The sequence below is a fragment of the Phycodurus eques genome, chromosome 1 (genome assembly GCF_024500275.1).
Source record: "Phycodurus eques isolate BA_2022a chromosome 1, UOR_Pequ_1.1, whole genome shotgun sequence".
Lineage (NCBI taxonomy): Eukaryota > Metazoa > Chordata > Actinopteri > Syngnathiformes > Syngnathidae > Phycodurus > Phycodurus eques.
This window is the reverse complement of record NC_084525.1, coordinates 33,117,139-33,135,103: the sequence shown is the minus strand read 5'-3', so window position 1 is coordinate 33,135,103 and position 17,965 is coordinate 33,117,139. Positions and strand designations below refer to the sequence as shown.

Sequence of the window (17,965 nt, the reverse complement as noted above, 5' to 3'; positions counted from 1 at the left end):
TCCTGACCCAACCTTGTGCATTTATCCGGGCTGGGGACCGGCCTACAGTTTGCACTGGCTTGTGCCCCGCATAGGGCTGCATTATGAAAGTGAAACCATATAAATGTTTAATAGCCTAATCACATTATTACATATACACAACAAATTGAAGGATACATTTTGATAAGGATAAGCATAACCGTTTTTTCAACTCTTGTTCAAGTTACTGTAAAAAGGGGTTTGGTATCGAAAAAAATACATTATCTCAACTTAATTGTTTATTATTTATTACTTATGAGAATTAGAAATTTAGGGACAGATTTGAGCAAGAACCATGGCATCTGACGCTCATGATTTGCTTTCGCGGGCCACATAAAATGATGTGGTGGGCCGGATCTGGCACCCGGAACTTGAGTTTGACACCTATGCAATAGACAGTTTTCAATCACATGATCTGTATTTATTTGTGCGCTATGTTGGAGGTTGAGAATGGAAAGATAAGATAGGATTACATCAGAAAGACTAGTAGACCAACACCTGTTCATTAGGTTTTTTTTCCTTCTGTATAACAATCAGTTATTATCAGCTGTGTTATACATTTTCCAATCTCCTTGGTTGTGATAAGATGAGAGCTAAAAAGTTGCCACAGTATGTAGAAACTTTGGATTCAGTGGCAGACACAATATGACAAAGTAGCCATCATAAACAACTACGATCCCAAGACATTTCAAATGTTTCTCGCCCTGCAACTGTGAGCCCATCTGCCTCACAGTTCTGAGGACTGGGGTTCAAATCCTGGCCCCGCCTGTGTGGAGTTTGCATGTTCTCCCCTTGCCTGCATGGGTTTTCTCCGGGAAGTCCGGTTTCCTCCCACTTCCCCAAAAAATGCATAGTAGGTTAACTGAAGCCTCTAAATTGCCTGTAGGTGTTAATGTGAGTACGAATGGTTGTTTTGTTTCAATGTGCCCTGCGATTGGTTGGCAACCAGTTCAGGGTGTACCCTGCCTCCCGCCCGAAGATAGCTGGGATAGGCTCCAGCATGCCCGTGACCCTAGTGAGGATAAGCGGTACGGAAAGATGGATGGATGGCTAATTGTGCAAAGCAAGCAAAAATAAAACAGACTGTTTCACATGAGGCGGCACGGTGAAAGACTGGTTCGCACAGCTGCCTCACAATTCTGAGGACCGGGTTTATAATCCCGGCCCCGCCTCTGTGGAGTTTGCATGTTCTCCCCATGCCTGTGTGGGTTTTCTCCGGACACTCCGGCTTCCTCCCGCATCCCAAAAACATGCGTGGCAGGTTGATTGAAGACTCTAAATTGCCCGTGAGTGCGAATGGTTGGTTGTTTGTTTGTATGTGCCCAAATTTTACCAATTGAAACACTCAACAACCACTGGCACAAAACAATGCATCAACCAACAACATGGCGGCCGCAGGGGTGCCAGAGAGGTGTGTGACTGTCATAAATAGTTGACCAAAGATACAATATTCGTAGTGAATAAATAACTTTCATACCAATTAGCTCAGTGAAATTAAATAATTTCCTGCGACTCACCGGACAACAATGTCTCGTGGTACAATGGTTGGGAATCAATGAATTAAACGTGAGGTTGAACTTAAAGATGAAGTTTTACTTCTCATTTTGATGCAGTGCAGTTTTATGACACTTCAAACCATAATCATTTTTACTATAATTTTATTTCATTATGTCAAATACATCAAAGTATTATAATCCTTCATGTGGAAATTCAACAATTGTAAACAATGTTAAATTAACTGTCTATCAAAACTGAGCATTGTTATTTTTGGAAATGCATTTTTGATTAACTCTTGTATTGGATCCTATTACAGTATGCACTTGTAGCAATCCTTTCTGCAATTCTTTATGCGTCCTCTATGAGCCTCTTTAAAGGCCACTTTTTTTCTGTCAATCTCAGTCAAGCATTTGGTGATCTGTAAGGGTTGGACTTTATTGAATGATTGATCTGTTTCCTCTTCTCCTCGGCACCATAATGGTCACAAATGCTTTCACCAGATGAGGTTGATTTAATCTTCAGTCTTCGCATCAACAGAGTCAAAAGAGTTGCTTATTGTTTGATTAGGTGACTTCTTCAAATAAAACTAAAGAAAAATGTGCACTTGAGTGTTAGGCCATGTAATGTGTAAAATGTAGTGGTAAATCCATCAAAAACATTATACTAATAGTAATAAAACCATCCATTCATTCTCTGTACCGCTTATCCTCACTTGGGTCGAGGGTGTGCTGACTCTGGTTATGAAAGTGCACATAAAAGACACTGAACCAGCGCAAATAGATCAAGGAGGTTAAAAGGCATGTTCTATTAGAAAATGGCATAGGCCTAAGCATGAAGATCAATAAATTCATTAGGGAGGAATTGTTAACTGCATTAGTGTCTCAGTGGGCTGCAATGGCACACGCTAGTGGCCACTTGTCCTTCCAGCCATCTTTGAGTCCATTCCTGAGCTCTACACACGTACACAAATGTTGCACAAGGACACAGAAAGAGGAGTGAGAGAGTCATGACAGTGTGTTCTCTAAAGCCACATGTGCTTCCATTGGAAATCCTGTAATTTCTCATAGCTGGGGTAAAAAAAAAAATTTTTTTTTTAAACATGCCATAGTGTGGGGGAAGGGAAGCAAAGAAGCACACCATGCAGTGAGGGAGAAGAGGAGTGGCACAGCCTCAGCATCCTTTGCAATGGCTGAGGAGTGTGCAGAGTGAGGAGATTGGCTGAGGGAGAGTGTAACGTCACCACCAGTGAGGGGAAGCTCTGAGGATGCTCCAGCAAGCTGGAAGGGAGCACATTCACTTGGAATTTATGCTGAGAGCTCAGCCGTTGTTAGCTGTGCGCTAAAAAAGGGAGTCCTCCGCAGAGAGCTTTTCCACACCCGACCGCCACTTCGCTCTCCGGCTCCAGCCATGAATTACTTGCGACGGCGTCTCTCGGACAGCACATTTATCTCCAACCTGCCCAATGGCTACATGACAGACCTTCAGAGGCCTGACCCTGCTCAGCCTCCTCCACCCACTACCACCGCCCCTGCCAAGTCCCCCGTAGCCGGGCCCACGCCTCCAGCCACTTCCCCTGCTCCAGACAAAAAAGCTCAGCCAGCTCAATCCACCGGAGCTGGTTTCTTCAGCTCGATCACCAACGTTGTCAAGCAGACGGCTGCCTCGGCGGGGCTAGTGGAGCAAAGCTCAATCACGACACCCAAGAAGTTCAAGATTCTCCTGGTCATCGATGAACAGCAGCAAGAGTGGTAAGAGAAATGTGTTCCTCTATTAAAAAGTATTTTATTATGAGTCTTCAGTAGCCTGTATATCTAGTGATTATATCTCAATTTTCTGAGAGACAACAGAGGATCTTGTGGTTTAATGCATGCCGAGGCTTATACACACACATCGATTCCCACCACTTAATGACATCAAGACTGAGGCGCTTTTTTCCTGTGCTGTCCTGATTTTTTTGTTAAATCTTCTTAACCTTTTTTAAAATGGATGCTCCACAGGTTGCATCAATGCATACAACAAGACGAAATACTGCAGTGCTTACACCCCCGCACTCCATCATCAATGGGGTTTCCCTCCACACAGATCACATGACCTGCTCTGCACTAACTAAAATCACACACTACACCGCAGCACTAGTTGATACAAAATACGGTATACACTATAGTTTCCTGTGGCTGTTCTTTACCAGCCTCCAGAGCCACTTATACAGTAGGTCTACATTAAGGCGTACCACCTTTCAAAGGAGTGATTCAATGACGTTTCACATCTACAGGAGTTCGAATCATCTCAGGCCAGGGTCTCTCTTCTGATTGTAAATCTGTCACCTCGTGGTCTACATTTCTTCACACAGCTGATTACGTCCTTTACAGCAATGCAGCTGCAGAGTAAAGTGGGTTCCTCATACTTTTACAAAAGTCTCATCATTTTATTGCCCTCTTTTTTACTGCATCATTCGGCACATACAGTGGATATGCAATCCGGAGGGAAGGATGTAAGCATGACAATAATTGGTAGTCTGGATCTTTATTGACTTTTTTTTTTTTTTTTTACTTATACAGTTACAGTAATTTACACCTTGCAGTAAGATGACATTAAGACCACATCACGTCTTGCAAATGTTACGATAGCATCGGCGCCAGTAAGGTTTGGGGAGAAGTTTATGTGCGCACGGCAGACAATTTGTATTGAATAAACCTGGATCAATGTTAAGATCAAGAGAGATGCCAACCTTGTGCATTAGCTAGCTACATGTTTGAAGTGAATGGAAAGCCACTCTTGCTGAGCAGTAGGTAATCATACATCATGCAGTGGATATAAAGTCTACACTAGTCTGTTCAAATGGCAGGTTTTTTTTATGTTAAAAAGTGAAACTTTTCTACCATTAATGTGACTTCTAATTTTCCATCCGTCCATTTTCAACACTGCTTATCCTGGTTCGGATCACGAGGCGCTGGAGCCTATCCCAGCTGACTTCAGGCGAGAGGCAGACAACACCCTGAACTGGTCACCAGTCAGTCACACGGCACATATAGACACGGACAACCATTTGCACTCACATTCACACCGTCACTGAGTGGGAACTGATCCCACGCTGCCCGCACCAAAGTCAGGCGAGTGTACCACTACACCATCAGTGACTTGACTTCAAATTTTCTCAACTCAATTGCTATCTTTTTTCCATCCATCCATTTTTACCGCTTATCCTCACTAGGGTTACGGGCTGCTGGAGCCTATCCCAGCTATCTTCGGGCGGGAGGCGGGGTACACCCTGAACCGGTCGCCAGACAATCACAGTGATTTTTTTTTTTTGAGAGGGAAAGTAAAAAAAAAAAAAAAAACACTGAGATGATGTGGTTGTATGTGTGCACATCCTTTTATAACTGGGAAGTGGCTGTGTTCAGAATTAATCAATCACATTTAAACTAATGTTAAATGAGAGTCAGCACACATCTGCCACCATTTAAATTACCGCTGATTAAGCCCAAATAACGTTCTGATGTTCTAGTATGCTTTTCCTGACCTTTTAAAAAATTATTATTTCTCGCTGACTTTCTGTAGACCTTTGTTTGTCCACTGTACATTGAAGCCAACACAACACACCAAAAACAAACGAAGTGCTGCAGCTCAAAATTAGTCAGTTTAGTTGCGGTTAGATACAGTATATGTGTTGGTTTAGATCTCCTACAAGAAATATCATCTTTTTGTCTAATCAAGCAGAATATACTCAGTACAATATTGCTCTCTATATACTGTACGTTTTTCATCCGCCATAAGATGTACACTTGGGAGATAAGATATTGTACTCCATTCAATGACGTCCTCTCTCTGAGAGTTACATCTAATTTTAATGGACGCTCACCATCTCAGAGCGGGGAGTCCTTCATATCGAGCCACCTGGTATCATCTGTGTTGGTTCTGTTTGTGAAACCTTTAACCCAGCTAGAAGGCTCGATTTAGTAAATTTCTTTCATTAATACCCTAATCTCTGTGGTGTTTAAAATAAGGGCAGTGTTGGGCTTATTAATGAATGCAGACTGTTTACTCAAAAGGATTTGAGTGACGCTTATTCAGCCTCACTGCCACATCTGACGAGTACTTTGTATTCTGGTCGTACAACAACAAGATGGAAAGCACACTACATATAGTGTAGCTGCAAGCAAAAGCATTAGGATGATGAAATCTATTTTTATTACCGTACTTTTGCTGAGTGGCTTCTGTCCTCACGAGTGCTGGCACCCTTGAGCAGTGCTGTATGTCATTGTGCTGATGCAAAATAAGACCTGCTCAGACTGAAATCACATATCGACCATATGCTTCCAGTCTTCCAAATCAGGTTCCTCAAAGGGTTTTGTGGGAAAATCCAGTTTTGTCTATACCGTGCAGCATATCATAATAACACCAATTTTAACAAACTCATATACTGTATTGTTTTACAATGACATTTATTACACTGGTGATTGTAAATTATCATCCACCCAAATTCCCAAGTGAATTGAATTATACAACAGAATGTTCACTTACCATTGACTAATTTCAGTAAAATGCTGATAAAGTTATGTACACAGACAGCTGTCTTGCAGAAGAGCATGTCAACGAATACTGTATCGTACAGTAAGGTGTTAAGTTGTTGATTACATGATTAAAAATTATGATTTCACTGACACATGCTGTTTTATATTTCTACTATAACATGAAAGTAGTTACATGCCCTGCAAACTGTGTATTTTGTACCGAGATATACTGTCCATAGAAACTGCAAGGCGTTATTCTTTACAGTTATTTGGTTAAGCAAAATAATAAATAATGAGCTCAGATTATTCTGCAAGTCATCCAAGGAGCTCTGTTTGGTTCCAGGAAGACTGTGCTATAAATTGCTCTTGTGGTGGGAGGAGAACATTTTTCTCTTTCACTTAGCATTAAACTGATTGCCAACATTTACTTTCTAATCATACTCTGCACGATGAGAAAAATATAGGACTGTAAAATTTGGATCCATTCGCAGAGGACTATATTGGCTCAAATCAGTCTTGATTTCATCCAGTCAATACCCACACGTAGGAGTTCATGATGAATTGGATAAGTGGGATATTTTACTATTTTAACTCATTATTAATCATTTTCACAGGGGTAACTTAACTTTAACGTACCAGCCTTGAATCAAGTTGCATAATTTGATTATCTTGTTTGTCAAATGTACTCATGAAATAACAATAAAACATGTCCCTCCTCTTGTTTATGATCTAATGTTTAGTTCAGGATTGATTCCTCCGACAAATCAGTAACGCAACAGCTGCAATCATGCCGCATCTCCTCTCCCCTGGCGTGCATGCAAAGGCACCTCAACCACCAGCCAGGAGAAATTTTAGCATATGCATCATGTCGAAAAATATATCAGCTGTATAAACAGCTGCAATAATGAGAAGAGTGAGAAACCTTGGACTGGGGATGCTTTTAGTGACGTGAATGATATAGTGGTGAATATTAATAGACTGGAGGATGTTCTTCTTGCATACAGTTATGCTTAGAAGTATTTTGACAGTGGCAGAGGGATTATGATTTTGTCTTCATACATCATCACAATGGATTTAAACTTGGGGTAGGACTCATTTAAAAATATATATCTAATTGACTCGCGGCTGTGTAGGTAATTCATCTTGATTAATCATGATTAATCACACACACATAATTTTAATCACAATATTTGTCCTAAAAACCAATATGATTTAATTTAAATGGTTTTAGTGGATGACTGAATCTAATAATTCGACAGACAGGAATATTGTTAACTCTGGAAAAATGCATTTAATTGGAATTGCAAAACAAAACAATAGAAAAACTAATATAAATTATCCCTGGCCAAAATGAAACAGACCTAAAGTTAATTTTAGAACTTTTTTGTTGTTGTTCTATCTCTATCTATCTACAGTATATATCTAGTATTGCCTTTAAATGCTTTCTGCGTGACAGTTGAAAAGTTAGATCACATGTCGAAGGGTTGAAGTGCTTCGGTGGTATGCAAACTCTCTTGTACACAATTTGCACAAAACCACGTTTATCAAAGCTTCCATTGGCTTGTTTTTTTTTTTTTTTATTAAATATGTGGCACATCAGTCTTAGCAACGCTGTCTCATTAAATTCCTCCATTTTAGTAGCCAAGCTCTGACGTGTGCGTCAGTGTAATCGGTGTACCAGGAAATTATGCACTGACAAAGGGTCTGCGTTGTTTGAAGCATAAAATGCGATTAAAATGCATATATTTTTTTTCTATTTCAGTTGTTTGTAATTGGTTAATCGTGATAACTGCGTTAAAGTCCCGCCCATGATTTAAACACAATCCATATGTGCACGAAGTGAAGAGTTTAAGCTTAAATTTATTATGTTTAGTTAAAATACTGTACTTACCATTTACGAATTACACGACTTCCATTTTCATGGTCAATTGACATACAATAATTGTAAATATAACCATAATTTTTAATATATCAATTTAAAACAATGAGGAATTAAAGTCATGTGATGCATCGTACCCCCATTTTCAGGGGCTCTATATTATTTGTGCAAATGTCACAACTATAATTTTTAATACAATACTTTGTTGTCAATGACTGTCTGAAGTCTGGAGTCCATGGACTTCATTCTGAGTTTCCTTTCTGGAGATGTCTTGCAAGGCCTAAATTGAGGCCACCTTCACTTGGTGCTTGTTTCTGGGTCTCGCTGCCCTCAGTTTGTTTTCAGTAAGTGATTTAGAGCCAGCACTTTCACTGATCTGCGATTGGCTGGCAACCAGTTCAGGGTGTACCCCGCCTCCTGCCCGATGATAGCTGGGATAGGCTCCTAGTGAGGAGAAGCGGCTCAGAAAATGGATGGATGGATGTATGAGTGAGGGGTAGCAGGGGAAATATTCAGAGGTGCCTTGTTTTCTTGCTCTGTTCCGGCACCTCTGATTCTGGTGAAACTTGTGTAACTTTTATGTCTGATCAATTTGAATCTCACTCGTGCATAAGCAACTCACGTGGGCATGCGGAGAGACTCGCCATGTGCACGCTCTCTATTCAAACGCATATAACTTTATTAATTCCTTAAATTATAACTGAATGGTTTTTTTTTTTTCAACACGGTTACATTAGATTTTATTGATGAAAGGCCCCAGACAGACACTCGCACATACATTAAAAAATAAAATAAAAACTTACAAAGAGACACCTTGGGCATCAAGGGCAAAAGGGCAGGGGCCCTGGCACCAAAAGCCCTCCACCTCTGCATGCCCCTGAACTATATATATATATATATATATATATATATATATATATATATATATATATTTCAAAATATCAGACAAACTAATAGATTGTACCACAAGGTGGCGCTTGAAGGTCATATTTGGAAAAGTATTTCATGTTTGAGACTACAGCAGAATGGCACATGACTAGAGAGAGCCAATCACTAATGCCGGCTTCAGAAGGTAGAAGTGATATGAAAAAAAATTGGGCTTTAGTGGCTATTTTTCAATTGTAACTAAAATTGTAAATATGGAAATTTCCAAAAGCAACTGTAATTTAATTACACATTTACTCCCTGTAATGTAATGGATTACAATTACATTAATTTTGTATAACGTAATTTTGTTACATATAATTAGTTACTCCCAAACACTAGTTATGACACCTGTTAAAATTTTAAACCCTGACTTAAACTATACCTTGTTTATGGTGATTTATGTCAAATTAATAGTTTTTCCAATGCCATTATATTGCCTGTAATATTTTGTTGAATATGTTTAGACTGGCGGCACGGTGGACGACTGGTTAGTACATCTGCCTCACAGTGCTGAGGACCCGGCCCCGCCTGTGTGGAGTTTGCATGTTCTCCCCGTGCCCCTGTGGGTTTTCGCCGGGCACGCCGGTTTCTTCCCACGTCCCAAAAACACGCGTGGTAGGTTGATTGAAGACTCTAAATTGCTCTTAGGTGTGAATGTGAGTGCGAATGGTTGTTTGTTTATACGTGCCCTGCGATTGGCTGGCGACCAGTTCAGGGTGTACCCAATGATAGCTTGGGCTGCGGCATGCCCGCGACCCTTGTGAGGATAAAGCGGTACAAAAAAATGGATGGATGGATGTTTAGACTGGACCAATAGGATAGAAATTAATGTTTGCAAAATGTTCACGTCTGGGTAGATGAATTCATTTTTCCCAGAGTAATCAAATACCATTTTGGAAAAGAGTTCTTTACTATTTCTGGACGTAACTGTGTTCGGTATCTCCACTCGGAGTGCAGAATAAAATAACTCCCAAGGCGAGCAGAAATCACACGCTTGGGCTTTACCGTGCATTGTCCCTGTGCATGTTTCTAAGTCTTGTGTTTTGGAAACACTGTCCCTTATCCATTTCATTCCCCATGTACAATAGGTTTTTATTTTACTCAGAATGATTCCTGTTTTAAGGTTTGTTTTCCGCCACAGTCAAACAAATCTCCACACTGCAATTAGGTTCTGAATGAATTATTCAGCTTTAGCACCACAGGAATGCAGGGTGCATGACAGGAGATAACGAGCACTCGTAAAACAGAAAACATTTTTTTCTGATGCATCCTCTGGATAAGGATTTCATAACGTTTCCTGAGATTAACGCTTATCTCTACCTGAAAAATGGAAACCTGAAAATCTGCCCCACAGCAACAGGAGAACTTTACCGAGGCGCGTTTTCTTTCAGGTCCTCTTTAGTCTTTATAAATTCACATTACTGCACAAGAGTCTCTTGTATGGCCTGTACATCAGTCGTGGATAAAAGCCAAAGATATGTACACTTCTAAAACTAATAACCTCCTTGTGGCTTATCTTCATATATTGATCCATTCTCATCTCTACCCTCGAGGAAAGGTCGATCACACAGTGATCTGCTATATGTGGGATTTGTACAACCAAATTACTATCAAGAAGATATTGTTAATCATTAACTAGGTACGGTAATCTGATTCACAAATCGTGAAAGGTGCAGCATTTTCTGAAGTTAAATAACAGCCCACAGTAAGAATGTGGTCTCATTCCGTCGTTCTCAAAAACAAAAACTGTGTGCTATGAAATGCTGATCCATCTCATCATCATTATCATCAGTTAAGACATACATTCAATACTCTATATTGAAACAAGAGGGTCAAAATCAATTGGATGATAGACTGGCCCGTAAAAAGGCAAATTCCGTCCTCTGTGGCGAGGGTCTTTACATGTCAGAAAGTAACTTGAACCAATGGATCATGAGACAATAGCTAACTAACTTTACCCCTGACTAATTACACTCTGCATTGGTAGGAGAGCAGAGAAAAAAAATATATTCCCAACTAAGCATTGTCTGTAAACATGATGGTTTAATGGGTGTAATGTTGAGTGTGGGACCATGCAATTCCTTCTTTGCGTGATTTAAAGGCGTTGTAATAATTATTAGTGTTATAGTTTTGATTGTCATTTGTAACATGCCTTTCAGAATGGGCTTTAAAATTTAGGGCCTAGAGCAGGACTCTTAATTTTTTTTCACCATTATGAATTTTTTATTTGTTTCAACTCAGGGCAAAGTTATTCCGGGGGAAGAAAATATACGGAGATTACGACATCAAAGTGGAACAGGTCAGTTTGTATCCATCGCAAGGGCTTCTGTATTAAAGCTGTAGAGAAGTTGGTCCTCATGTGCCAATGCAATCATCAACTCTTCAGGCGGAGTTTAGTGAGATCAACATCATGGCTCAGGCCAGTGGGACATGCAGCGTTACAATGCAGGGTTTCAGAAATGGAACCAAGGTTGTCAGGTAAGGGATTTTACCACAGATCTCAAAATATAGTGCGGATGACCTTATTTTGTCAGTGTTGACTAATTGTGGTCACATTTGTCTCTCATTTTCTAGGTCATTCAAGCCAGACTTTGTGCTTATTCGCCAACATGCCTTCAGTATGACCCAGAATGAAGATTTCCGCAACATCATAATCGGTCTGCAGTACGGAGGCGTTCCAAGCATTAACTCTTTGGAGTCCATCTACAATCTGTGCGACAAGCCCTGGGCGGTAAGGCCCTCAGCAGTGAGGCACGCATTACCGTAGAGCAGAGCAGCAATGACATCATGACGTGCTTTGCTGACATTTGTCTTACTTGAAAAATACTGCATATGTTTCTTTGTATGTCCAGTTTGCCCAACTTATCAACACATTCAGAAAGTTGGGCGCTGATAAGTTTCCACTGATTGAGCAGACCTTTTATCCAAACTACAAGGAGATGGTGATAAGAACAACATTTTCTTGGCTCAAGATGTGACACTCACCATTATTTTGCCTCTGTTGTGAACACTCAAACGATACCTTTCATACCTTATAGGTGAGCATGCCATCTTTCCCTGTGGTTGTCAAGATTGGACATGCCCACTCTGGAATCGGAAAGGTTTGGCAGTAAACACAGTTTAAGACAATACCATATTACCACTTTTGGCTGATTTTTGGGGGAAATTATCTGCATTTTAAAAAGTGACAATACACATATTTGCGTGTGGTTTTGCAGGTAAAGGTTGACAATCACAGTAAGTTCCAGGACATAGCTAGCGTCGTGGCTCTCACCCAGACGTATACCACCACTGAGCCTCTTATTGAGTCCAAGTATGACATCAGAATCCAGAAGATTGGTGCAGACTACAAAGCCTATATGTAGGTTTGATTACACTCTCATAGCTCAAATTAAATGAAGGGGACAGAAAATGTTGTAATGTTTAGGCCTTCATACCCCAGGAGAACATCTATGTCAGGCAACTGGAAGACCAACACTGGCTCTGCTATGCTGGAACAGGTGGCCATGACTGACAAGTGGGTGTTGAAAAATGAAGCAAGCTCTCCAACATAGAGGAAGTCATGTAGAAAATGATTTGTCTTGAGATACTTGTAGATTATTAGAAAATGAAGCTGAATTGTAGTCAGAAACCCTAACCTCAGATACTGTAGTGAAGTTTTGAGTTGTGTCACTTTGACTCCTTTCAGATACAAGCTGTGGGTTGACACCTGCTCAGAGATTTTTGGTGGTCTGGATATTTGCGCAGTCAAGGCCATTCATGGAAAGGATGGAAGAGATTACATCACAGAGGTAGAAGTCTCACATCTGACGGCACATCTTGGGAATAGCAATCGAAATACCACATATCTGAACCACTGAACATCATTACAAACAAGCTGTGGTTGAATATGCAATTCAGTCGAACACGGGGGGGGGGGGGGGGGGGGGGTCATATAGGCAGATTACAGACCATTTATAATTTGCTATTGTTAAAAATGAATTATACTGTAGGTTCTTGACTCTCCAAACAATCACTAGAAAACTGTAGCAATGTGAAACATTAGCCATGGAATTGTTTTATGGGGCTTATCCACACGGGTCGCAGGTGAGCTGGAGCCTATTCCAGCTGACTTCGGGGGAGTCCACCCTGGACTGTCACCATGAATGTGTTTCTCGTGTGGACTGATTTTTGCAATGTGGGAGTACCCTGATAAAATCCACGCAAGCACGGGTAGAATATGCAAACTCCACACAGGAAGGCTGAAGTCCAGATTTAAACCTCCAACCTCAGTAGTTTGAGGCAGATGGGCTAACCACATAACACATTTCATGAAATCCAGTGGAAAGCAAGACACTACCGAGATACCTAACAACACTCTAAACCCAAATTTGTATTGAACTCAAAGAGACGAGTATATACCATTTAAATTGATCATATTTGTTGACATTACTTGTTAATTCTGATTAAACGGAGCGTTTTGATGTGCGTTCTTATTGGAATTGTTTTTTTAAGTACACTCAGTAGTTTTTACTCAAACCAACTGATTTTGTATTACTAATTTACCACTATTACTTGTGAAATTTGAGTAAGTTGTACTTTTTTCATTGCTTATCTTATTGTGTTTGAGCTCAAACGATGCAGGTGCATTGGCCCCGTCCCAGGCTATAGACAGGTCAGCCAAAAAGTTTGGACAGAGCGGCATCGATCGATGAGATCTGATTTTGAACTTTGTGGGACAAAGCACACTGTTAGACATTCCTGCAAATTCTCCAGTTATTTACCATATACCTTACATTGAAATACTTTAAAGTGATTATCAAGAATTTAACTACAGGTTCCACTGCACTATGGGATTTCGGCATTGCACTATAAAATGTTGTAATAAGTACATTAATTCTTAATGTTCTTGAACGATATGGATTAACATAACATTGATCATGTGTGTTTATGTTACCCATAGTTCGTTGAATGTGTCTTTTTAACTCTGCCTTTACATTTATGGTGCACTTTCTTTCATGAAACCCTGATCGTGGGTTGTGTGCAATATAGTGACATTCCATTGATCAGCTACACATTGAATAAAAACATTGATTTGACACTGTTGACAGTTAATTATAGTAATTCAAGTTTACAGTAATTTATGGACAACTGTGTCTAACAGAATCAGAATCACCTCATCAATTGCCAAGTATGTCCCAAAAACACACAAGGAAGTTGGAGCCGCTCTAGTACGACAACAGACAGTCAATTGACAGAGAACACTTTTGAGACAAAGACATTGACAAAAACAGTCACTGAGCAATAAAGGGTTGCTAGTTATCTGGTAATCCCGGTGTACTTATCCAGGCTTTACAGTGTACATAACAAGCCGAGTTAAATGAATAGTGCAATAAGGGGAGTCTACGTTTCCAGGGTTTAGAAGATACTTCATGAGTTAAATGAGTAGTACAAGGAGTATCCTCTACTTATCGAGATTTACAGTGTACTCAACAAACTAAGTTTAATCAATGGTTGGGCAAAGATGGTGATTACTTTTTAAATTTTAAGGCAACGGGTTACCTGAGAAGTAAACTCTACTTATCCGGGTTTAGAGTGAATCTGCCCCCAATAAAATATTAGGTCCAAGTTCCTTTAGAATGAACACAAGTTCCATCTTAAATGTCTTCAGTAAGATCCCCTGTAAAATTAATAGGGACTGTTTTTCTTTGTTCCTTCTCATGAAGTGTTTTCAGCCAAAAGAGGTATGAAGTGATCTTTTATGTGGACAAACTGGAGCTGATGATGTATCCAATCACTGTGATGCAGGTGGTGGGCTCATCCATGCCGCTGGTGGGGGAGCATCAGTCTGAGGACAGACAGCTCATTTCTGACATGGTGCTGAGTAAAATGAATCAGATAGCGGAGAAGGAAGCAAACGTCCCCCAGAAACCCATGACCATGCAACCATCCCAGGTAGAGAATCTCACATACTCGCAGATATTGTGTGATATGCAATATAATTTCCCACGATAGGAATTTTTTTTGGATCCTTCCAGGGTACGGGCCAGAAAGGGGAAATAATAGGTGAGACCGTGAAGAATGGTGCTGGCCACCCTCCTCAAGGTTGTCTGCAGTACATCCTCGACTGTAATGGTGTCGCTGTGGGTCCCAAACCGGTCCAGGCTAACTGAGGAGGCGGAGGCGTTCTCAGAATCAGTGATGTACCTTAAGACGAACACAAGCGTGTGTGGATGCCGATAGCTAGGATCACAACTGGGGGACCTGGTGCTCAGCTCACTATAGCTGAGTGACGCCCTGGACTGTGTTTTTAACTCCATGCAGAGTCCAAATGTACTGTCTCCCGTGTTGATTTGTGTGCTTGTATCAGTCATGTGTTTCAGTAGCTGTGGATTTTCTTTGGAGCTGCTGTGGATGATGTAAGAAGCAGATTGTGCCTACACTGAGTTCAGTGCCGCTCTGTGCTACTTGTTTGACCAGCTGTGAGCCTTTTATTTCAACTTTTTCTGTTTTATACTTGGCTGTGTATCCTCAATGGTGTTCAAACTGTGGAACGTAGTTCGTAATATGTATACAGTACTTGGGTACGTATGGCTTTGGTGATTATTTTCATAAATATAATGATAAGATATTTACTTTTGTTTTGCATGACTGATACAAAAGAGGGATGTTCTTGTAACAGTGTGGTTCTAAGATGTGTTCCCTGTTATTCATGCATTGAAATTGTGTTCACGACCAAACATGCATTAACACAATGATCTCCAACATAAATCAATCACTTCTTCTGTACTTCTATCACAGTGACAGAAAAAATAAATAAATGTGAAAATGTGTAATTAAAATTCAAGATTTTAGATTATATTATGAAGGATGTTGTGCAGATGTCATTGCACACACATCTTAAATATATTTGTATGACTTTGATCCAAAGATACAATTATTAGAATTATTTATTAACCCGTGATGTAAATATATCCACAAGGTTGCTAATAATCCTGCAGTTTGTCATTACAGCTGAACCCTCAAAATAATAGTTTAGTGTGTGACCAATCATAGACCAAGAGTACAAGGCTATATTAAATGGGTCTTCTCTATTTGCGTCCTTTTAGAGTATGTCCAAAGTCAAATCCACCACAAAATGTCCTTCTGTGACCATGCACTGGGTATCTATGATGGTGTTGCCATGACAACAGTGCAAGTGCTTTGAGGGTTAGCGTTGACTTGTTACTGCTGAGTTTATCACACTCCTCTCGTGAGTGGATAGAGAGTGCAATATTTATTTTTTATTGTTACATATGTAATTGAAATGAGCTCTCCCATGAACTTGATTCAAATAGCTGTTGTCATCCAAAAAATCTTCACGTAAATGTGACAGGTTTTTTTTTTTTTTTTTTTTATCTTGCCCTGTATCCCATTCCATTTAAAGCTAAATAGTGATACAACTGAAATAGCAACCAAATCATCTGCAAAAAGAAATTTGCACAGAGAAGTACCATGATAAAAATAAATCTGTTCTGCAAGCTCTGTGTGCAGTTGTTTTCAAAGTTGTATCAAATGTGTCTGTGAGAGTATCCTTGTACAAGCCATGCCTGAGGCTTTATGGATGTGTTGTACTGTTTACTAGGAATAATGCCATGACATTGATTTTTAAGGGAGCACACACTGCAGTACCAAAAGTATGACTAAAGTGGACATGTTTTTTGGCTTTAATGTTCATATAAAACCTATTCAGACCTGCCGGTCTGTAATTATTATGGTTCATGGTCGATGAATCGCTACTGGATTGTTTCAACCTTGATTGGAATACATTGGAATACAATATATTGTGGAAGGATTCATAAATGCTAGTCCCCTCTGTCAATGGCAATAAAGCTTCCTTTGCAATATACAATTGACTTTGGTGTCGTTTAATTCTGCAAGTAAGCTCTGTGAGAAAGAAAAAACTAAATATTCTGTCGCACGTGTCCTTGTGGTTGTGGAGCTGGAGCCTATCTCAGCTGACTTTGGGAATTAGGCATGGTACACCATGGACTGGTAGCCAGACAATCACAGGGCAGTAAGAAAACATAACGAAAGGGATTACTGATTTGCTTAGCGGCTACATTTACATGATGTGTGGTGATACCCTGAGTGTGAATGGTTGTGTGTTTATATGTGCCCTGCGCTTGGCGGGCAACCAGTTCAGGGTGTAGGCCACCTCTCGGCCAGAGTCAGCTGGAATAGGTTCCAGGACGCCCGCGACCCTAGTGAGGATAAGCGATATGGAAAATAAATGAATGAATAACCAATGAAAATTAGACATTGCTTTTGAACAGTGGTTCAACAGAATTATTTTTTTAAACAAACTCATGAAACAGGCCTCAACAAAAATTATGGTACCCATAACTTAATATTTGGATGCACAACCTTTTGAGACAATTACTGCAATCAAACGATTTTTGTAACTTTCAGTGAGACGTCTGCACCTCTCAGCTAGTATTGTGGCCCACCCTTCAAGAGCAAACTGCTGCAATGGTCTCAGGTTTGAAGGGTGCTTGCTCCAGACAGCATGTTTCAGCTGCTTCCACAGATGTTCAATATGCACTAGTTCAGGGCTCATAGAAGGCCACCTTAGAATAGTCCAATGTTTTGCTCTTAGCCATTCTTGAGCAGTTTTAGCTTTGTGTTTTGTGTCATTATCCTGTTGCAAGACTGAAACCAAGCTTTCTAACACTGGGCAGCAGATTTCTCTCTAGAATACCTTGACAGTCTTGAGATTTCATTGTATCGGATGCAGCAAATCAGCCCCAAAACATAACAGACCCTCCTCCATGTTTCATAGTAGTGTTCTTTTCTTTGTATGCTTCATTTTTGCATCTGTGAATATAGAGCTGATGTGCATTGCCAAAAAGTTCCAGTTGTGTCTGGTCTGTCCATAAGACATTCTCCTAGAAGCTTTGTGACTTGTCAACAGGCAATTTGGCAAATTCCAGTCTCGCTTTTTGTATGATTAATTTTCATCTGTGGTGTCCTCCTTGGGTGTCTCCCCTGAAGTCCACTTTGGCTCAAACAAAGATAGATGGTGCGATCTTACACTGATGTATCTTGACCTTGGAGTTCATCTTCAATTTCTTTGGAGGGTTGTTCTGGGCTCTTTTGTTACCAATTGTAGTAT

The 17,965-nt window shown here is 40.2% G+C and overlaps 1 protein-coding gene across 1 annotated transcript; it reads left to right on the top strand.

Moving 5' to 3' along the window:
• Positions 1-2,701: 2,701 nt before the first annotated feature.
• Positions 2,702-16,670, top strand: syn2a (synapsin IIa). The gene is made up of 11 exons (XM_061689035.1): positions 2,702-3,263; positions 11,074-11,131; positions 11,219-11,310; positions 11,407-11,563; positions 11,685-11,774; positions 11,871-11,933; positions 12,051-12,193; positions 12,275-12,349; positions 12,521-12,623; positions 14,620-14,766; positions 14,850-16,670. The coding sequence occupies exons 1-11, from the start codon at positions 2,923-2,925 to the stop codon at positions 14,982-14,984; spliced, it is 1,404 nt and encodes a 467-aa protein (XP_061545019.1). The 5' UTR covers positions 2,702-2,922; the 3' UTR covers positions 14,985-16,670.
• Positions 16,671-17,965: the final 1,295 nt, after the last annotated feature.

Coding starts and splice junctions, on each gene's coding strand:
- syn2a (XM_061689035.1), top strand. CDS start 2,923: ATGAATTACTTGCGACGGCGTCTCTCGGACAGCACATTTATCTCCAAC. Junction 11,311..11,406: donor AATGGAACCAAGGTTGTCAG/GTAAGGGATTTT, acceptor CTCATTTTCTAG/GTCATTCAAGCCAGACTTTG. Junction 11,775..11,870: donor ATCCAAACTACAAGGAGATG/GTGATAAGAACA, acceptor CATACCTTATAG/GTGAGCATGCCATCTTTCCC.